At 36.0% G+C, this 23,270-nt stretch overlaps 1 protein-coding gene across 2 annotated transcripts in view; it reads left to right on the forward strand.

Moving 5' to 3' along the window:
* Positions 1–23,270, forward strand: part of STAG1 (STAG1 cohesin complex component) — a 174,436-nt gene that overhangs the window by 107,029 nt on the left and 44,137 nt on the right. For both annotated transcript variants that reach the window (XM_070753086.1, XM_070753085.1), the window contains exons 5-12: positions 378–474; positions 5,884–5,960; positions 6,812–7,016; positions 8,345–8,496; positions 12,451–12,524; positions 15,437–15,560; positions 16,712–16,810; positions 21,826–21,905. In XM_070753086.1, the coding sequence (XP_070609187.1) occupies positions 378–474; positions 5,884–5,960; positions 6,812–7,016; positions 8,345–8,496; positions 12,451–12,524; positions 15,437–15,560; positions 16,712–16,810; positions 21,826–21,905 (908 nt within the window). The remainder of the gene's footprint in view (positions 1–377; positions 475–5,883; positions 5,961–6,811; positions 7,017–8,344; positions 8,497–12,450; positions 12,525–15,436; positions 15,561–16,711; positions 16,811–21,825; positions 21,906–23,270) is intronic.

The following is a 23,270-nucleotide window of genomic DNA, read 5'->3' on the forward strand; positions in this document are numbered from 1 at the left end:
CGTTCAGCACTATAATTTCAAATGATTACTGAACAAATGATTGTAAGTTGAGGACTATCTGTGCAATTTTTTATTATGATTTTAAAAGAACCATTTACCTCAATTAATTATGTCATCTTTTTGAAACACATGGAGTGTTGAAGGTACTGTTTTATGGCATTTATTTTCCTATTCAGTCAGAATTTTTCAGAAATTGTGGTAATAAACTCCTGTTTTATTCTTGGCTGTTTGTCTATGATATATTTAATAAATCACAGGATGAGATTCAACATATAGTTGAAATCACTGGTGAAAATTGAGTTTTGTTTTATACATAGTATGATGGAGCATTGAATTCTGTCTTGAATATTTGACTGTTCTTTCTCTTTTATTGACAGTCCGTGGTAGATGACTGGATTGAATTGTATAAGCAAGACAGGGATGTAGCATTGCTGGATTTAATCAACTTCTTCATCCACTGTTCAGGATGCCGAGGTAAAAGGCATAAAAGTATTATAAAACTACTCTGGTTCTATGTATTCCTTACATGTATAATGTGAATTAGAAAACTTGTTTACATTTTTAAAAAAAATGACTGCTTCAAAAGACTAAAAATTATATGTGCAATAAAATAAATAAAATGACAGTATTTGAAGAACATTAGGGAAAAGAAATACTTCTGTGATGTCATCCCTACTTTCTAAAATGAAAGACTTTTTAAAAAGTAACATACAGTACTATTATTTTTACAGAAATTATGGACTAGTAATTTCTAATATAACAGCCAACATATCCTTTCACGTTGTATTCTGGAATCATGTTATTTATCCTGATATGAAGGATGCATTTGTTACAAGTAAAATTAGGACACTTTTTAAATGTAAGAAAAGATCACTGTGGTGTTGTAGCTTTGAAATGCAAAAAATGTTTGTTAAAATGTTGCAGCATTTGACTCTAAATAATGAGCCTGGATTAATCTAAATATGTTAATTGATATTCAGTATTTGAAATGATAATTATCAAAAGTTCTTCAGTTAAATTCAGGAGATAGGACTTTATAAACAAAGTAGGTATAAACATGGTAAGATCAAAATAAGACCAAATATAGAAAATCTGTATTTGTTTTTACAAATTTTTGCATAAAATCATCTTAACCTCTTTACAGTGCCTTTGGCATTTCTGCTTTGGCATTTAAACTTGATCCTTAAATCTTTTTTGTTAGAAACAAATCAATGTAGTTTTAGTTTTGTGGTCCCTTTTTTCACTTCCTTATTTCTGGTTTTCTTGCTTCTTACAGTATCTTAACAACTATCATAATATTACCTAATATAATATACAATAAAAGTCATTTCACTGAACTAAATTAGCCTCACAAGTAGCTCAGTAAACCTACTCAGAAAATAATATTAATAAATATTGTCTCCAGAAATGACAATTATCTAGATATACCTCTCAGCCTAGGTTCCAGGCAAGTTTGTTCAGAGTATACTTTTATCTAAGTGCAAAGAAAATAACTTTGAAAAAGTTTCATTCACCAGTTCCAATCTAATGCATAGGATAATATTGAAATTAAATAAATCTAATTTTTAAATATATAAAAGCAAACAAAAAAAACCCTAGTTGTCATATAATCATATACTCAGTAACTTTTATCTGTACAAGAGAATTTTGGGGATTCCTCCTCTCTGGCTTATTAGTTTTGGTATGATTCTTAAAGAAATCAGGAACAAGCCAATAAACAAGTACAACTACTTCTCCTAATTTTTGCCACGTGTGTATCCATTGCATTCAGTGAGCTAGTGGTATCTGTGGTTTCAATTATAATATACTACTTTAAAATAAACTATGATTTACGTGTGTATTGACTAAGCCACAAAGTTAGTTATGTACAAGGACACTTTGGCTGAGAACTGGAAATGAGCAGCACTCTCTAGAGTCAGTCACAACTAGACTTATAAGCAATGCTTGGAAACTGTTACTTCTGCCAAAGATAATTAAAAAATATTGACAGAAAGTGTATCTAAATTTTTGTACCTATCATTTTGCTATTTTCCTTTTTTAAATCTCCAGAAAATTATGTATTATGCATTCCAATTTGCAGAAAGATGTCACACTTAACTTTTATTATATAGAGATTGTACCTGTAATAATTGAAAAAGAAATGGACCTGGGGAGGGGAAGAGTTTGGGAAATCATAATGCAAATAGATTTTGTTTTAAAAATCACATAATATTACTTAAAAGCTTTCTTGCCACTTTTATTCAACCTTTGCCTCTGATTGCTCCTACTGAATGTCAGGTTGGTTTGTAATTAGGCTGCCCCCTCTCTGTGATTTGATTGTGGACACAGGCTGACTTATCGTATATTACCAAGACCTGGCTGAGATCTGAAAGTGGAGATTGCTCTTTCCAAAATCTACCCAGCTGAGTTTCAACCATATTCCAGGGCAAGAGTCAGGGTATGTTGTTTGTTATTAAGGAAATTCTTAAGGCGTTTCAGAGCCCTGCTTTGCAAGACCCCAGTTATGAGATCCTGTTTCTTAAGTTGGGCTATAGGGATCAGTACAGATTATCGCTCTTGTACCAACCTCCATGTTGTAATCTACCTGCCTGCCTGAGCTCCTTGACACAATTTCTAGATTGGCAGTAGAGTTACCCCAGTTTATAGGTTTTTTGGGGGGCGAGGCTGCTTTGCTTCTGAGTAGGACCTGAGGTAGCTTGGGAATTTATGGTCCTATCTTAGCCATGGTCCTGTCTTAGGTCATTCAAACTCAATTCCAAATACTATTCACACTCCAGATTTAATAGTCTTTATGAATTATTGGCAATGTGATCTGAAACTGGGGGGTCTTTTGGTGCTTCTTTTGTCATGGTCAGTTCTCTCCTTGATTGCCATGGGTTCCTCTCATGTCACCTCCTATTGCATTGATGCTGGATCATTAGATTGATCCACCTTCAGCGACTGATGGACCCTGAGCTGTTTCAGAGGGAGTTGGCCATTATCCATTTTTGGTTTGATGTATGGTCCATCTGAGGCTTTGGTTGCCACTTGGAATAATGGGGCAGCTGAGACTTTAGATTGTGTAAATTATTTCTACTTGAGGATCCTGTCACCCTCTGTGGTTTACAGAGGAGAGAGATAAAATGGGAGAAGAGACGTCTTTGAGTGCCATTGGTGCTCAACAAACTCAATCAAGTTCAGGTTAGAGCTGCTATCAAGGCCTATCTTGTGGCAGCAAGGGTGATGAAACACCAGTATTTCATCCTTAATGCATCCACAGTTCTGTTTTAGGTGATGTAGGCCCTCTGGATAAGGGACCTTTTACGGGGGTATGCAGAAGAATTTGCATAATATCTATGCAACATCTGTCACTCAGTTTCATTCCGAGTTGGACATTGGCTTTGTCACAGGTCCAGAGGAGATGCCTAGGGAAGGGTCTTGCCTGGTTATCTGTTTTGCACCTGTTGGACCTGAGGAAGTGAACAGGGTTCTTAGGACTGTGACTGCAACCACCTGCTTTTTATATCCATGTCGCTCCTGGCTAAAGTAGCCTGAGGAATGTTAGTGGGTTCTGGTAGTGTTAATTCTTTTTTGACTGAGTTATTCCTTTGCCTCTTAAAGAGACTGTGATTTGCCTTCTTAAAAAGCTTTTGCTAGACTTTACGATCTTGGACAAAGCTAAACTTGCCCTTTTGGTGACTTTCAATACCATTGACTTCTTCAGGGTAGACATTGACTATGGTATCCTTCTGGTAACAGGGTAGACATTGTCTATGGTAACATCTACATGAGCCTATAGAATATACACTTTTGTTTCCTTGGGGTGAAGCATGCTGATGATAACCAGTTGTAAATCTCTACCATTTGCAAATTAAGCAATGCTATGACCATCTTATCCTGGTACCTAGTGGCTTTGTGATCTGTTCTTTTAGACATAGGCTATTCCCTTGCCACTCTGTCACCTACAAATTATATAATTCTATTGTATTATCCCTAACCCAGATCATGTAAAACTATGTTTAACAGCATATTGCATAAAATGGAACCATGCAATTTTCTGTTTCTGTTTGGATGTTGAAGAGCCATTGATGGACAGTCATTTGATGGTATAATTGTTCAGCCAGCTCTGCGTCCATCTAATGGTAGTATGATCCAACCTACTAAACTTTCATGAAAACTGTCAAACATTTATACTGAAATCAAGATATGTTATGTCTCTTACATTTTCATAATCAACTAAATTGGTCATTCCATAAAAGCAATGATCTAGCATGACTGATTTCCTAAATTAGACATTTTGTTCACAAAACTATTTTTTTAAAATAATTTGTTACATAATTTTGACACTTAGTTCTGTCTCCTTTTATCAGCTGTTTCAATCTTACCATGATTATCCTTCCTCTGTTAGCAGTTAAACCATATCACGTTTCATCTTTATCCCCGGTTGATATAGGCAAAAAAAAGTTAACCCCAACTTGTGGTTTTCCCAAGCTTTAGTTTCTTTTCCACATTTATTTACAAAATCGCCATTGCTATGCAAGAGAGTTAAGTGAGCTTTGCCTCTGTAAAATTCTTGCCACAGTTGGTAAATGAATCACTGCATTTGTTAAGTTAGTAATATGGTTGTTAAGTGAGTCTGGCTTCCTCATTGACTTTGCTTGTCAGAAGGTTGAAAAAGGTGATCACATGACTCTAGGACTACAACTGTCATAAGCTCATGACTACGAGGATGCTATAATGATCATAAATGTAAAAAACAGTCATAAACCCCTTTTTCCAGTGCCATCGTAACTTCAAGCAGTCATTAAATAAGTCAAGAGTGATTTGTAGAACCATTTAGTCCTAACTATAGTTTTGATTTTATTATTAAATATTCTTAAGCAATTTATCCTCACTGTACTTTTCCTGACATTTTTATCTTCCACAACAATATGACAGATTGGCTGGAATCACATGCAGTTATTTTTGCTTCTCTTGACAAATAGAACAGATTTATCACCTTTCTGCCAGTATTTTCACATTTTAATATTCATTCATTTCCCCATCATTAGTAAACATTATACCAGCAACATATATTTGTCTACTTTTTCTAATTTCTCATAATTTGCAATCATGTTTGATAGAGAAAATAAAATGGAAATAACCATTCCTTTTTGCAGGGCATACATATTCAATCCACATCATTGTTGGGTAAGGCATATAGAAATTCCCTACAATTCATTCTTAGTAAAAAAAACCAAACAAACAGCATCCTCTGCATACCAGTAAGAAAGTTCTTATATTAAAATCCTTATAAACAATGGATAATTTCATTCCTACATTCATTTTTATCCATTTAATACATTTTTATACATTTTACACATTTTTTCTCATCCACAGCCTTTCATTCCATCATTGCACCAAAATTCCTTTTTTGTACATATCATTAACATGATTTTAGTCTTATTTTTATACTTTTTATCGTGTTTTATTTGTATCCATTTTACTAAATAAAACAAATAACTCCACAATAGAATTTATTGCACTCTGTAACAAAAGTGTTAACTCAAGCAATTTTTTTTGTCATATCCACATTGCTACATTCTGGATCAAATAAAGTTTGCAGGTAGTCTTCATGGGTACTGTTATTAAGGCATGGTTCAGGAATGAGTGTAATTAGCACACAAAAATAGATTTACAAAGGCCTTCTGTCCACAATTGCCATCTGCTCTTTGGTCAGGAGCTATCAATCTGTTCTAGAAAAACAGCAATAACATCAAATTTTATAATCAACTACTAAATGTAAATAGAGAAAGAAAATCCTATATGTTTACTTATTTGCCATTATGTTTTTTAACATGTTAGTGTATGTTCAAAATAAAAATATGTTTAAATATTATAAAATATGTTTATACTTTATTTCAGGAACTGTGCGGATTGAAATGTTTAGAAACATGCAAAATGCAGAGATTATCAGGAAAATGACTGAAGAATTTGATGAGGTATAGTACCGGGCATACACACAATATGTTTTAAGCTTCACTAAAATTGGATGCATAATGTTATTGTGTGATCCAATTATTTAAATTATTAATAAATAATTTATTAATTATTTATATTGTATGAAAATATAATTATGCATCCTTGTAAGTAAAAAACAAGAAAAGAAATAGGTACAAGTTCTTAAAGAGAAGTGAGTAATTGTAATCCAGCTTATTGACTGGCACAGAACTTTAAAGTCAGACTAATTTCAGTGACAAATATTTAAACTTAAATTTCAGTAGATTTTTTGAAATTGCACCCACAATACAAATACTTTTTTGTAGAATATTAAAACAGGAACAAAACTTAGGAGTGGGAAAGAAAATTCAAGCATTATTTTGAAGAAATAAAGATTTTTGAGAGCTGTATGTAACAAAATTTCATTGTATGCCGATCAGTGTACATTCAAAATGACAATAAAGTTATTATTCTGTGTTTCCTTTGCTGTTGTTGATTACAGTGCCATTTTCTATTTCCCCCCCTACTGGAATACTTCTATTTGCAATATTAATTTCACACCCAGAGAAGCATGTTGCGTTTTGGACACAAAACACCAGAGATTTTTTCGTATATGATATTTTGCACATCTCTCAATTCATCTCTGTTATTTTTTAAAAAAATAAGCCTCATAATCATCACTATTATTTTCCTGATTATCAGCACAATGTAGCTTTATTTGAAATTACCTTGTTTCTGATAATTCAGATAAAATTTAAGCTGAACTAAAACTTTATATTTTCATTAATAAAGAAGTTGTCAGAACTTTGAGCATGTTTTTCTAAAAGATAGTATGTGCTTGGTCTTCCTGCAGGACAGTGGCGATTATCCTCTTACAATGCCTGGGCCACAATGGAAAAAATTCCGATCAAATTTTTGTGAATTCATAGGAGTACTAATACGACAATGTCAATATAGCATCATCTATGATGAATATATGATGGACACAGTGATCTCATTGCTGACTGGTTTGTCAGATTCGCAGGTTCGAGCTTTCAGACATACCAGTACACTTGCTGGTAGGTATATTTTAAAGATAAAACATGCAAAATAATAATTACATTATGCTAAATCTCTGTGTTATTGATGTTTTATTATTTTTGGAACAATTTATTTATAGGATATGAATATGTTTTCATATGAATTGTTCAGAAAGAATGTATACTTGTTCTGGTTTGAAACAATATGCTTGCACAAATGTTTGGATTAACTGGTTTTGGAGAAAACAAGGTGTTGTAAAAAAATTGCATGTAATTTGTTTTTAATCCATTTTCCTATGAACAATTACAAAAGACATAAAACATAATACCTTTCTTTATAAATATATTCTGTATTACATTTTTTGATATGAACTGAGGAAGCCTTTTAATATACAAACATATTCTGTTTTAATTTGGTAGAGGATTAGTCATTACTACAAATGACAATTGGATTGGATCGCATGAAATTAATGTAAAATGTTAAATAATGTAAATTTAACTCAAATTTTAAATTTAGGTAGTTTGGATGAAGTCCTTTATTTTGTGAGGAAGTTTAAATGAAAATTTGCTCCATTGTATTCAAAAAAATATATTTATTTTCTTCCAATAAAATAATTGCTCTGAAATTTTCCTAATGTTAGTTATATCCATTAAAATTAATGGTTAGATTTATTCTGGAAAATAATTACTAATAATCAAAATGTATAATAACAATAGCCATATTTAGTTAGGGAGATAGAATAGAGAAGAAAGTTGTACATGTAGCCCCACCCCTTTTTTCTCTCTCATCCATGCATGGCAATCAGAGGCGTTAGGATGTTGTACAGTACTCATATTTCCTTCAATTTGAGTATAGCTCTGTGTCAAAACCTAGGATAAAGCAAAAATGCAGTTTATGTAGATGCAATTAGGACTGGCGTAAACTAAAGCTCTGCATAGATTCGGATAAATCCTGAACAGTAATGATAACTTTATTTGTTACTAATGATTATATTTTAATGTGATCTATAATAGAAAATTATGTGAATTTTTTTGCCATCAGAACTATTGAATATAAGCTTTCAAGATTACTACTTCACAGACAGTAAATAAGTGATCTCTGATTTCCATAATGGATCTGTGGAAAACTGCAACGCTTCTAATATTATACATAGGATTTACCAAGAGGTTTTCTCTTGATTTTAAGTTCATTGATATACTACTATGAGTAAGGCATAATTACAGGTTCTGAAAGTAATATCCATATTTTTCCACAACCCAAGTAGATCAAAATGTTCAGCTTCTAGTTAGCATTGAGCAGATGATTGTTTCAAAAATGCATTTGAGCATGGAAAAGAAGAACCGATTTGTGTTTGTATTTTTCCTAGCTATGAAGCTTATGACTGCTCTTGTGAATGTTGCCTTAAACCTGAGTATTCATCAGGATAATACACAAAGACAGTATGAAGCTGAAAGAAACAAAATGATTGGTAAAAGAGCTAATGAAAGACTGGAGCTGCTACTTCAAAAACGGAAAGAGGTAAATGACTGTTCAGAGTGACCATCATAGTATTTCACCTTTAAAAAACAATTCACAAAAGATACAATTCACGGTATCTTTACAATTCAGATAAGCAGGCCCCAAACTATGAAACTGCAATTGATTCTTGCATATAAACTGTCCTTTTAATATAAATGAGATTTGATCAGATTTTAAGCATCATTGAAATAAATGATTCTTGTATCATTCCATATTGGTTAATATTTAACAGAAATACAGCAGCCTTTTTGTAGTGAATAAGAATTAAAACTATTTTTTTTTTAAAAAAAAATCTTGTTTATTCACTCAGCAAAATTACATTGAATATTGTATTTTTTTCTCTGATTTTGTCTAGTTGAGGGAGAAATTTATGTATTTAATTGGACTTGGGCAGTGCCCAATTCCAAACCATCCCTAGACAGTGAGCATACAATAAGATAAATAAAAAGTGCAGCAAGGAAAATAAACAAATAAGCAAATACAGAGACCTAACGTCAAAACATATGCTGCATGTGACAAATATATCTAATAAAAGATTCCATCCACTCAATCTCAAGGCCTAGGAGAACTGCCAGGTCTTTAAGGATAAAATATTAATTAATTATAGTCTATGTGGGTTATCAAAATATTATCCTTCACTCATTTACATTTTTGTTAAATATTTTACATGAACAGTGCACAAATATGTGTGCGTAGATCATGCAAGAGAGGAGGAGAATGCAGGGATATTGGAGAGTGTTATTGATTACCTTTCTTCAAGTCATTGTGAATTATATTTTGGCTGGTTCACATAACTATGAATTCACATAACTATGCTAGACTCTAGCATTGGAATAGTCTCCCAAATGTTACTATCCCAAAGTTTTGGATTGATTTGATAGAACGGACAGGCACAGTGAAATTGTTAAGCAATCATTTCATTTCAAATATTTATCACAACCATTACCAGGTTCCTACCCACATGATGATAGTCAGTATGGTGTAGTATTTCAGGAATCAGGCTAGAAATTTGGGGTCCCTTAAGCACAAAGCCATTAGGGCGGCCTTGGGAAATAAGTTTCTCTAAGTCCTAGGAGGAAATGACAAATCACTTATGGATTTGCCAAATCCATGAGATCCAACTGCTAGGACTTGTCCTTGCAATCTCCAAGAAGCAGGCACTATTGAACAGGAGGGGGGGGGGATCACACAATCATTTGTCTACAGCCCTTGAGTTGACCTTTCAAATACTACACAGCAGTGTTTCCCAATCTTTTTGGAGCCGCGGCACATTTTTCATATTTTCAAAATCCTGGGGAACATTGGGGGGGGGGCCCTAAAAAAGTTTGGACAAAAAAATCTCTCTTCCTTCCTTTCGCTCTATTTCTCTCTCCCTCCCTCTTTCTCTCTCTTCCTTCCTTTCTCTCTCCATCCCTCTTTCTTTCTCTCTTCCTTCCTTCCTCTCTTTCTGTCTCCTCCTTCCTCTCTCATCTCTCTTTCCTTCCTCTCCCTCCCTTTCTCTCTTTCCTTTCTCTCCCTTTCTGTCTATCCTTTCTATCTCTCACTCCTCCCTCTTTCATTCCCTTTCTCTCCCTCCCTTTCTCTCTCATTCCTTTCTCTCCCTCTTTCCTTTCTATCTCTTTCTTTTTCTCCCTCCTTCATATCTTCTTTTTCTCCCCCCTTCCTCCTCTTTCATTTCTCCCCCTCCCTTTCTCTTCCTTTTTCTCTGTCCTTTCTACCTCTTACTCTTTCTTTCTCTCCCTCCTTCATTCAATTTTCTCTCCCTCCCTCCCTTTCTCTCTCTTTCCTTTCTCTCCCTCCCTTGTTCTCCCCTGGGGCTGCCTGTGCCTGCCCTGCACCACCCAACATGGACGGACAGCCCCCGGTCGTCGGTTCGTGGGGCCCCCCCACACGGAGAGAGATCAGGCTGGCGAGGGCGGTAGATCTGCGTCCCCAGCCACTGGAGGGAAATCGGGCTGGCGGGGGCGGCGAATCCACCTCCCCAGCCGGGCGGAGGGAAATCGGGCTGGCGGGGGCGGCGAATCCACCTCCCCAGCCGGGTGGAGGGAGATCGGGCTGGCGAGGGCGGTGGATCCGCGTCCCCAGCCGCGCGGAGGGAAATCGGGCAGGCGGGCGGGTGGCCGCGGCTCCCTGCACGCCCCTGGAAAAGGGTACGCGGGGGGCATTTTGGGGTGCGCTGGTGCAGGCGTGCCCAGCCTACAGGGAACGGTGCCTGGGGCCGCTGCAGCCGGCAGCCTCCTGTTTCCGCTGCCATTGCCCTCCCGCCGGGCCCCAAAGGACAATTGTTGCCACCCCCGCCAGGAAAGCTCCAGCTGGGCGGGGTGCTGCCGGTGGCTCCGCCCTGGAGCTCTTGCTCGCCGCTGCCATCCCCCAGCATCTGCCCGGGGCCACTGCAGCCGGCAGCCTCTTGTTCCTGCTGCCATTGCCCTCCTGCCGGGCCCGAAAGGACACTTGTTGCCGCCTCCACTGGGAAGCTCCAGCTGGGCACGAAGAATAAAGCTCAGCTTCCGGTCTCAGAAGCTGAGCTTCGCGGCACACCTGATGATGTCTCGCGGCACACCAGTGTGCCACGGCACACCGGTTGAAAAACACTGCTACACAGTATGTCATTGATGGAATGCAAGATTATATCAAATAGATTAATTTGAGTGAGCTTGTAGAATGCATTTCTCAAATTAAGTTAAATATTCTATAAAGTTATCTAGGATATAGGTAACTATCAATAAAATGTCAAAAAGTATAATGATATAATTGGGTAGGATCTAAGTATCTCTTTTTCCATTTTGAGATATTTGCCCAATTATTAATCAGTTATTTAATTCTGCCCAATATTGTTTTTAGTTTCTAGCCAAAAAATGAAAGAAAAAAAAGTTGCATTGGTAATTTTCTGTTGAATTACAATGTCCCCACTGGAAGTTTTACTGAAAAGGCGCCATGCACAAAAAAGGTTTGATTTCCATAAAAATTGAATGTTTTCTGTCATATATGGAAAAACCTTTAAAAAAAAAAATCTGGAATAAAGAATGTTATGAAATGGAAGATATAATCTTTAATCTGCAAATTTAACAGAAAAAGCATTGTATCTATCATCTAGAAAATTCCATTTCAGAAATTCAATAGAAGGCAGGTTCAATAGTCATAAAATAAAATGCTATTAACATTGCTGAAAACACTTGACTTTCAATGCGGCAATATTATAAAATGCCATATATAAAATAAGGCATATTAACTTTTTCCAATTTTGATAGATTAAACAAAAATGACTTTTTGTAGTGAAATATACTTGCATTTTCTTTAAAATAATATTTAGTTAAAATTTTTGTTTGAAGTTTTATGCTCTCTTGAATCTTAAAAATTATTTGAATATTTAAAATTATTTTATAAATAAGCTATAGAGGTCGTTATTTCAAAATTATTGATTTTGTTCACTGATTTTTTTTTTTTACTGGGAGGGGTGGGGAGGACATCAAGTGATAGATGCAGACAGAAAAAAAGATGTAAGTAGTCAAAATACTGTATATAATTCAGAGCTGGGCATGATGATTTATAGACTTGTACATGGATAAATATGCATATGGGAAAAATATATACTTTATAGAGGAGTGATGAATTATCAAGTTTACGATGAAAATTGCAAGTTACTTTTTAAAATATTTCTTTTTTCTTTTCTTTTTCTTTCTACATAACTTTTCTCCCTTTTGTTTTACTCTCTCTACTTTTTGAGGTTAGCTCGGTTTTTTTACTACTGTAATTAACATTTTCAATAAAATATTTTTAAAATGAATTTAATCTACTGTAGCCGTGATATTTAGGTGATGAATAATAAGAAATATTCCATGTTTAGAGTCAGTCTTAATTATGAAAAAAATGTTATTAACTGTGTTAATATGCCAGGGCAGTAATTTATGTGATTAAATAAAATAATTAGAGTAAGCATATTTAATTGTTTTTCAGTTGCAAGAAAATCAGGATGAAATTGAAAATATGATGAATTCCATTTTCAAGGGAATATTTGTCCATAGATATCGGTAAGTGGGTGAGAAAGACATTGTGAATCCTTATTAGCAGTAAAAAATAATATTTCCCCCTGTCCTGCTCGAAATTTATCAAATACATGGAATAAAAACTCCAGGAACTGACATTTTATGAGACTTTGTGTAGTAAAATAGTTTAAACTATATTTTTTAAAAATATCTTTATTGAATATTTACATTTAAAAATAAACAAAACAGAAAAACATAGAAACAGCAGAAAAAAACATACAAAAATCTACAGATTTGTAGTACAGTAATACCTCGTCTTACGAACCTAATTGGTTCCCCAGGAAGGTTCATAAGGCGAAAAGTTCGTAAGACAAAACATTGTTTCCCATAGGAAACAATGTAAAATGAATTAATGCGTGAAAGAAAACCCCCCCACAAAAAACCGCCACCGCCCGGCTGTCACCTTTTGAAACAGCCGGGTGCTTCTCAGCGTTCTCCCAATGCCGAGCCCGGAAGTTCGGCAAAAGTTCGGGTTCGAGTGGCTGCCAAGAAGCCCCGCCGCCCGGCTGTCACCTTTTGAAACAGCCGGGGGGCTTCTCGGCATCTTCCCAAACCCGAACTTCCGGGTTCGGCGTTCGGGAGGCCGCTGAGAAGCTCCACCGACTGGCTGTAGTCTTTTGAAACAGCCGGGAGGCTTCTCGGCAGCCTCCCGAACACCAAACTTTTGCCGAACTTCCGGGTTCGGCGTTCGGGAGGCCGCCGAGAAGCCCCGCCGCCCGGCTGTCGTCTTTTGAAACAGCCGGGGGGTTTCTCTGCGGCCTCCCGAATGCCGAATCCGGAAGCTCAGGTTTGGCGTTCTTCCTGGAGTCCACGTTTCGGCCGGCCAGGAAGGAAGTCTTTGTGACGTCAAAGCTCTGCCCATGGAATTCCCTATTGGGATTCCCCACCTCCTTTTCAGCCTCCTGACCGGCCCGACAGCTCCGTGGCTGTTTTGAAAAGCTAGCAGCCGGGCGGTGGGGCTTCTCAGCGTCCTCCTGAACCTGAACGCCGACCCCAAATTTTTGCCGAACTTCCGGGTTCGGTGTTCGGGAGAACGCCGAGAAGCCCCCTGGCTGTTCCAAAAAGCGACAGCCGGGCAGTGGGGCTTCTCGGCGGTCTCCCAAATGCTGAACCTGGAAGTTCGGCAAAAGTTCGGGTATGGCGTTCTGGTTCGGGAGGACGCCGAGAAGCCCCCCGGCTGTTTCAAAAAGCGACAGCCGGGTGGCGGGGCTTCGCGGCGGCAGCAGCGTATTTGTAAGATGGAAAAAGTTCGGAAGAAGAGGCAAAAAATTTCCGAACCCCGGGTTCATATCTCGGATTGTTCGCATGGTGAGGGGTTCGTATCATGGGGTACTACTGTATATAGATTATTTTGGTATCAGAATTTAAGCATCTAATAGTTAACATATATGCCAGCTATCCTCCTGCTCCTTATTCCTTACAGCCTATTTATATATATATATATATTTAATTCATTTGTCCAATACACAAATACATAGGAAGAAAAATAGACATGTAGTAATATATATAAGGGTAAAGTGAACTTAGAGGAGAGGATATATGAAAGAAAGAAAATATATATGATAAGTGAGAGAAAGGAAAGACAATTGGACAGGGGACGAAAGGCACACCAGTGCACTTATGTACGCCCCTGTTCGATTTCATTTTCAAACTTTCTTATAATATACATTTTGTAATTTACATAATTTACATTTCATTGTACAGTGGTGTCTTTACTTAGGAACTTAATGTGTTCCGTGACCGGGTTCTTAAGTAGAAATGTTTGTAAGTAGAAGCAATTTTTCCAATAGGAATCAATGTAAAAGTGAATAATGCATGCAAACCGTCGCTTCCCCTGTCCCCACTCACTGCTTCTCCTCACTGCCACTGTCTCCACTCCATTTCCCTCAGCTTGTGAGGAGGTTCCCCTTTGCTTCCCTCCTGGGATTCTCTCTGTGCTTGCCAGCACTGCTGAGATGCCCCTCCAGACTTCCATTGCCGGCATTGCGCAGCTGGGATTGCCCTTTGCTCCCCGGCTGGCCGGAAGCAGGAAATGAAGAGAATCCTAGCGGGGGGAAGCAAAGGGGTATCCCAGTGGCCGTCCCAGCGAGGCAATGACAGACGCTTCAGCCAGTAACGGAAGTCTGGAGGCGGAGCAACCCAGCGGCGCCAGCTCAGGTTCATAAGTAGAAAATGGTTCTTGAGTAGATGCAAAAAAATCTTAAACACCTGGTTCGTATCTCGAAAAGTTTGCAAATATAGGCGTTCGTAAGTAGAGGTACCACTGTATTTCTCTTTCTGGATTGTAGTGTTTCCAATGACTGTGAATTGGTATTTCAGTAAGAGTCAATAAGTGATCAAAAGTTTAGCTACATTTTTGATTGATCATATAAACTATGTTTTAAAATTGTTGGATTATAGTCAGGGAGGCTCAGATTCAAACCCACCCATTGTCACCCACCTCATGATGGCTTTGGGCCAGTCATTTCCTCTTAACCCAGCACACACATCTCAAGTTGCTATTGTGGAGAAAGTTTGAGCAGGAAATATTATCTATAGGGCTCCTGAAACAGCAGGATATGGAGAGTAAGGGATATTCTTAAAACTTCATGGGAAAAAGGGATTTTTGGGGTGGGGGAAATGGGTCTGACATGGGACTTATGAATTGCTTGCTATGCATTCAAGAAAAGGGGGCAAGTACTTTATAGAACTGTAAATTTTTCATTCTTGTATGCTTTAAATCACCTATGTGAAATAACTGATTTTAAACCATCCTTGCTCATTAGTATTAGAGACAATAAAGGACAAATACCAGGATCATTTAAAGGAGAAAAATGCTAAGAAAAAAATAAGCATCACATTACTGTAATTTTATGCACAAAATTAAACAATACATTTTTACCATTGTTTTTTTATAGTGATGCTATTGCTGAGATTAGAGCTGTTTGTATTGAAGAAATTGGAGTGTGGATGAAAATGTACAGTGATGCCTTCCTGAATGATAGTTATTTAAAATATGTTGGTTGGACACTTCATGACAGAGTAAGTGCTGCATTGCTGTAAATATGCTATTTTCATTTTTGATGCGAAAGAGAACATTGCTTTCTCCCACTTTTTCAACAAGATATATATCAAATCCATTTTTGGTTCATTTATATATAACCATTATTGATAAGCTTATATCTGCTGCTAATATTTCTGTTTGCTTTTCCCCCCACTATTCAATGTATGGAAACATATCTTCATACATCTGAAGAAATGCATTTTGCGTATATCTATTCATCTGATTTAAACAAAGTACCAATGTTGCTAAATTAAAAGGAACTAGATTATTCCTGTCTGTAATTAGTGGTGTGCTACAACAGTCCTTGATAAACAGAAACATAAAAATATTTAATTGCCAGTGCAACTAAAATTTGTTCTTGTTTATAATTTGTTCTTTATAAAAGGTGTAATACTTTTTGCAAGAACTTAAATAATATTTTTCTTTTAGATTATACTGATCTAAAAGCCTAACAATGTTGCTTTCTGCTGTGGTTATTTGTAGTTAAATTAAAGTCCTAAATCTTGATCAGCAGATAATTTGGACAGTACTATCTTTGTGTGTCAAATCACTTTTCCTAGAAGATTCAGATCTTTTGTGTGGGGGAGGGGGGGGAGAGGAGAGTGGGATCTCATTGAAGATTTTGTCTCCTTTTAAACTCCAAAATCAGAAAGAGGAGTTTATTTCTATTCATTCAAAATAAGTAGCTTATCATACTATATACCAAATCAGCTGTTTGGAAAGTAATATTGCTGTCTTTTTATCCCTATTACTTATCCTTGTTGTTTTAAAATTATGACTTTAGCAGTTGACAGAAGTATGCAAGGAACATTTTGTTCAAAGGTTTACTTCTTTATACTAAAATACAAAAATTGGAAAGCCAATGTACTGGGAGCAAAATCTTTTCTGAATCCAAGCCAAAGTGTTATTGGTAATGTTGTTATTTTCAGACACATGCTGTCACTTTAAAGGTTTATGTTCTACTATTGCAAATCATTTCAAATATTTAATAAAAAACAACTAATAAATATAAAAGATATTTTTGTGTTACAAAATATTATTGAAAATGATTTATTAAAATGTTGATACATACTTTTCTTCTGTATTTTATTATACAGAATAAATTTTAATATATATATTTTTAATTTAGCAAGGTGAAGTGAGGTTGAAATGTCTGAAAGCTTTGCAGAGTTTATATACCAACAGAGAATTGTTCCCCAAATTGGAGCTATTTACAAATAGATTTAAGGTAAGAGATAAAATGCCAAGAACGTAATTTAAATATAAGTGATAATTCTGGTTGCTGAAAATAACATTTTACGGCAGCAAATCTTTTACAATGTAACCAATATTTTTTGACAAATACATGGCATAATGTGCAGTGCTACAAATGTAGAATATGTTTCTTTGAGAAAATTTATTTGATATATTGATACATTGATACATTTCTAAACCTTATGAACCATATAAATAATAATTATCAGTGATCATAAGTATAGATATGAATTGCTCTGATGGCATCAACTAAACTATCTGGCTTTGCTGGGACTACCCAGGCGCAAGTCTGAAAAATAAATTAGTAGAAGATGTAAACGGTTGAGATTGTACTTTTGGCCTGTCATTCCCTACCCTTTCCTTTGTTTGTTTGTTTTTGTCATTAACTCTAACTCTACCAAGAAACCATCTACAGCAGGGATCCCCAATCTGTGGGCCACAGCTCACTACTGGGCCGTGGCTCACAATTGGGCGGGATGAATGGCAGGTTGGTGCATGTGGGTTCGCATGCTCGTTGCAGGGTTCGCAGTCCCATTCGCATCAGCATCACAAGCATTCACAGCACCTCTCACATGAGCATTCATGGCCCCACTTGCATGAGCATTACAGGGGCTCATTGGTGCAAGCATCACAGGGCTCACAGCCCATTCATGCAAACATAGTGGGGGCTTATTGCTGTGAGCCGCCCCAAGTCTGCGGAGAGGGACGGTATACAAATCTAATAAATTATTATTATCATTGTTATCATTATTATCATTGTTATCATTATTATGTCAGTACAACACAGCAAATGAGATCACTATGCTGGATTTCATATTTTATCACCAGTCGGGTGCTTCCCAAGCACCTAGGACTGCGTGATGTAGCGGCGAATTATGTTTGCCGATCCCAGTAAAGCAGCCTTTTGCAATTGACAGATGGAGATTTTGTCAATTCCAATGGTTTTCAAATGTCCGCTGAGATCCTTTGGTACTGCGCCCAGCGTGCCAAGTACCACTGGGACTACTTTCACTGGCTTATGCCAGAGTCGTTGCAGCTCGATTTTTAGATCTTTGTATTTCACTAATTTCTCTAGCTGCTTCTCCTCAATTCTGCTGTCTCCTGGGATTGCAATGTCGATGATCCATACTTTCTTTTTCTCCACAATCACAATGTCTGGTGTGGTGTTGTTGTTGTTGTTGTTGTTGTTGTTGTTGTTATTATTATTATTATTATTATTATTATTATTATTATTATTCCAGCCTCACTTGCACGAGCACTGCAGGCACTTGCAACAGTCACGCATGCACATGCACGCACCTGACCCTCCCACAAAACTACCCCCTCTTTCCTCCCGCCTCCTCCTCACTGTTCTGGGCTATCAATCCAGAAAGGTTGGGGAACTCTGTTATAATCTTAGCACAACAGTATTTATTACCACAGTCTCAAAATTGAACTGTATCATTTCTAGCTGCATGGCAGCTTCTTTTCTCTGAATGGCTGAATGGCAGCTAGGCATATAATTTAAATGACCCAACCAGATGGGCAGAGATTGACTTTTCACTGAATCACTGGACACTGAATATGCAGCCTTCATGGATTTGCTGTTCCTTAATCACTATCTCAGAAATTACCTGTTTAGATGATCATTTATGGAGTAATCCTATTATATTTAATATTCTTTATCCCATTTGTGTGTGTACTTCCCACTATATAATGATCCAGAATACTTTTCATTTCATCCAGTAGGAACAAATCTCTTTATTGGGAGAATTAGTTGGTTTCGATAATAGGATTGGCCTGGGAGAAATATTTCTCTTAATGTATAGATGGGGATTTCTAGGTTTTCTTCATTTTTCAGATTAGACCATAGTTTTAAACGTAAACATTACCCACAATATAAACCTCTTCTATGAGTAGTTCCCACATAACTGGGTGTAACAACATTTAAGTGAGCCAGCCATCTGCAAAAGTGTTAATTTGTATTGAGCTGCTAAATCAACTCCTTATCTGAAATTGTGCAGATTCTTTTATTTGAACTTGTGGAGACAGTAAGTAATTTTATTTATTTATTTATTTATTTATGTATGTATGTATGTATGTATGTATGTATGTATGTATGTATTTATTTATTTATTTATTTATTTATTTATTTATTTATTTATTTATTTATGCCGTCCCTCTCCGCAGATTTTATATAATCATTTGTATTTGTTTTCCACCAATTTATGAATTTCTGTCCTCTATAATGATTCAGGACCATGAAAATTTGTAAAATTTACAAACTCACACTTGCACTGAGTATCTGAAAACCATTTATTCCATAGAAAAAAGGTTCATTTTAGTAAGTTTTGGAAGAGTCCTGGTACAACCTAACATTTCCATAGTAGGGCTTAAAAACTTGTAGAAAATTTTGTATACTTATAATACCCTAATAAAAGTACCATGTTTTCTTGAAAATAAGATGTTATATTTTTTGAGCCTTGAAATAAGCTCTTGGCCTTAATGTCATGCACTCAAAAACCCGATTGGGCTTATTATCAGGAGATGTCTTATTTTGGGGAAAACAGGGTATACTCTTTTTTTGTGGCTTAATATTCTATATACATGTAGAATATACCTATATCTACTTATGCTCCCTTGATAATGCTTTTATGTATTCATTCTGAAGAGGAAATAGTAGTTATTATATGTCTTATAATCATGAATAATTTAAATTAGCAGCTTTTTAATGTAGTTTGTGTAATTTCATTTGAAATAAAAACAGCCTAGTATTGATTCAGATAAGACAGATGTGCTTCATGTGGCACAACCTACAATTCTAAAAAAGAAACAATTGGGTGGAATTGCATTCATGTTACCCTGAATTATGGAAACAAACATTTTTCTTGTCCAAAAGTGCTTGGTTGGTTCATTATTTATGTTCCATATTAGATTGCACTTCTGTCCTAACATTTTTATATCTATTTATATCTATAGTACTGTAGCATAAAGCAAATGGCTACCTTGTTCAAAAACACAGCTCATTACTTTGAAAGAACTACGTTGGTTTAAATTTCTCTTTCAATATAAATAACACTGTTTAGCTCAAAGAGATCTTGTTCACATAATTGGCAAGGTAATCTCTGGATAAGGGCAATAACTACCAAACCCTTGTTATCTGTTTTTACATTGAGTTAAAAGACAAAAAAAATTCTAATTAACTTTTGATTAATGTGGGATTATATTCTAAATTTACATAGAAAGATTTTAACTGCTCACTTTATTTGTATTAGAAAACTTTTAATGATAAATTTATAATGTATATGTTATCTTTTAAAATATTCTGGTTTTTTAAAAGTGATATAATATTATAATATTAGTACTACCGGGTGTATCTTGTATCTCCAGATGAGAGGAATACTCAATATAGTGACAACAGCAGTATATATAAGAATTAATTTAAAAATCAACATAATAAAAAGTAGGGATCTGAAATCTAGAAAAATACATTTTTGAATTAATATTCACATTGACATCATATAATAAGGGTGTTTTGTAACATACATTGGTGAATTGATGGAACCAATTTATATATTTATTGTCCTGGAACTAAGTGGCAATTATGTAAAACCAAGAAAAGATGAAGTTCATTTAGGGAGATGCCCACAAGTCAGCCAGGTACATACATGCAGTATAGCCTCGAAGCATTATTTCAGGCTTGGAACTAAAGCATAATACATTGCAAATTAAAATGTAATGTAATTAAAACATATCTATATTGATATTATATTAACGTACACCTTTGATTATGTGGACATCACCTATGATTTTTTAAACTTTCTTCTGCTGTATATAAGGTTTTGTTTAGCATTATTTCATGTTGTATATCATAAATGCATTGTTTTGGAAGAAGTAATGTGACATACAATAAATTGATGGGTTGCTTATTAAATGTGTGTATATTATATTCCAGTTTCTTCTGGAAACATGTTATATATATATAGCTGGCTGAAGCATAGATATCAGAGGGTTGTTGTTAATGGCAAGTATTCTGAGCAGAGCCTGGTTACAAGAGGTGTGTTACAAGGGTCTTTTCTGGGTCCTATTCTTTTTAATATGTTTGTGAGTGACATAGAGGAAAGTTTGGTAGGCAAGGTTTGCTTATTCGCCCATGATTCTAAAGTGTGCAATAGGGTTGATATTCCTGGAGGCGTCTGTAATATGGCAAATGATTTAGCATTACTAGATAAGTGGTCAAAGCAATGGAAACTGCAGTTTAATGTTTCCAAGTGTAAAATAATGCACTTGGGCAAAAGGAATCCTCAATCTGAGTATTGTATTGGCAATTCTGTGCTAGCAAAAACTTCAGAAGAGAAGGATTTAGGGGTAGTGATTTCTGACAGTCTCAAAATGGGTGAACAGTGCAGTCAAGCGATAGGGAAAGCAAGTAGAATGCTTGGCTGCATAGCTAGAGGTAATAAGCAGGAAGAGGGAGATTGTGTTCCCGCTGTATAGAGCGCTGGTGAGACCACATTTGGAATACTGTGTTCATTTCTGGAGACCTCATCTACAGAAAGATATTAATAAAATTGAACGGGTCCAAAGACGGGCTACAAAAATGGTGGAAGGTCTTAAGCATAAAACTTATCAAGAAAGACTTAATGAACTCAATCTGTATAGTCTGGAGGACAGAGGAAAAGGGGGGACATGATCGAAACATTTAAATAGGTTAAATGGTTAAATAAGGTACGGGGAAAGTGTTTTTAATAGGAAAGTGAACACGAGAACAAGAGGGCACAATCTGAGGTTAGTTGGGGGAAAGATCAGAAGCAACGTAAGAAAATATTATTTTACTGAAAGAGTAGTAGATGCTTGGAACAAACTTCCAGCAGACATGGTTGGTAAATCCACAGTAACTGAATTTAAACATGCCTGGAATAAACTATAAGGGCAGACTAGATGGACCATGAGGTCTTTTTCTGCCGTCAATCTTCTATCTTTCTATATTCTATCATTCTATCATTTCAGGATCGCATTGTATCAATGACACTTGATAAAGAATATGATGTTGCAGTAGAAGCCATTCGATTAGTCACACTTATACTTCAGTAAGTATGTTTTAAGGTAGTAGAATTTCCATTCAGCAGCAGTATTGTATGCTAACATTATGTTCTCCATCATGTGGTCAAAGATGGTTCATTGCTTTATTTACACATTGATGCACTTCTTGAATTATACTTGTACTACACTAATTTTTCAATTCTATTTGTTCATTTAGCATAATTAAGGATCGCTGAGAACATTGGGGATAGATGGATGGGTAGGTAGGTAGATAGGTAGATAGGTAGGTAGGTAGGTAGGTAGATAGATAGATAGATAGATAGATAGATAGATAGATAGATTCCAAACTTTCAAAGAACGATAAAGAAATAAAGGAAGACTAGTATAGATCTAATTTGAGCTTTTGGGCTCTCATCAGCTAGCCATACCCTTCTAGGATTTGAAAGCCCTATGCTCCTTCCCATATTTGGGGATTCCAGGTAACCTGACAAAAATATTCCCAGACTTCCGGCTGATGTTGCGGCAGTATCAGATGTAAGAACTGGACTCCCATGCTGAGTTCTCCCTATTGGAGGGCTCTGAAAGGAGCTAAAGCCACTCTGTAGGGGTGGTGAGGAAAAAAGGAGCACCCTGTAATTCAGGGAGAGCAGCAACTCTCCTGCTGGATTCAGGGATTCTTCCCTCTCCCTCGATGAGGCAAAGAGGCAGCCTTCATGGCTGCCATGAATCTGGGACAGCCAAAGCAACAAAGAAAATGCAGGAGCAGTACAGATGAAAAGTGATTGGAGTGATTGGAGCTGGATGAGAAGATTCCTTTTCATTTAGACCCTAACTTTAAGGGGGGGGGGGGCGGAATCCAGGAAAAGAGACTCTTAGAACTATTTTTTAAAACAGTAATCTACTAAGACCTGGAAAAAAAGGAGAAAAGGTAAATACCTTTTAAAACATTAAAAATTGGACTTTTAAATTGGGCAGGTATTGTTTGGGAAAGGCATTTAAAAATGGTGAACTACCTACAGGAATTGTTGAATAGGTGATTGCTTCCATAAACATGACTAAATTTGGATTAATTAAATCTATAAGACTTGAACAAATGCTGAAACAAGTTGAGAGTGCCATCTACTGGTGAATGGAACCCTACAAGTTTAGAAAAACATTTTGATGGGAGAAATAAATAACATTCATCTGGAGAATTTTGGTGACACCGTTCTATAACTTGGTACTTTATGATTACTGGAGACTATTATGACAATATGGAAAACGATTTTTTACCTGCTGAAGCTTCTTGGACTACTTAAATAGAATTGATTAATAATCCTGAGATGTAAAGATGATTAATGAACTTTCTGAGGACTAAAATTCCTTTTGAACTTGAGTAAGAGCGAGACTTATTAAATTAAGACAAGATACTT

The sequence above is a fragment of the Erythrolamprus reginae genome, chromosome 5 (assembly GCF_031021105.1).
Source record: "Erythrolamprus reginae isolate rEryReg1 chromosome 5, rEryReg1.hap1, whole genome shotgun sequence".
Lineage (NCBI taxonomy): Eukaryota > Metazoa > Chordata > Lepidosauria > Squamata > Dipsadidae > Erythrolamprus > Erythrolamprus reginae.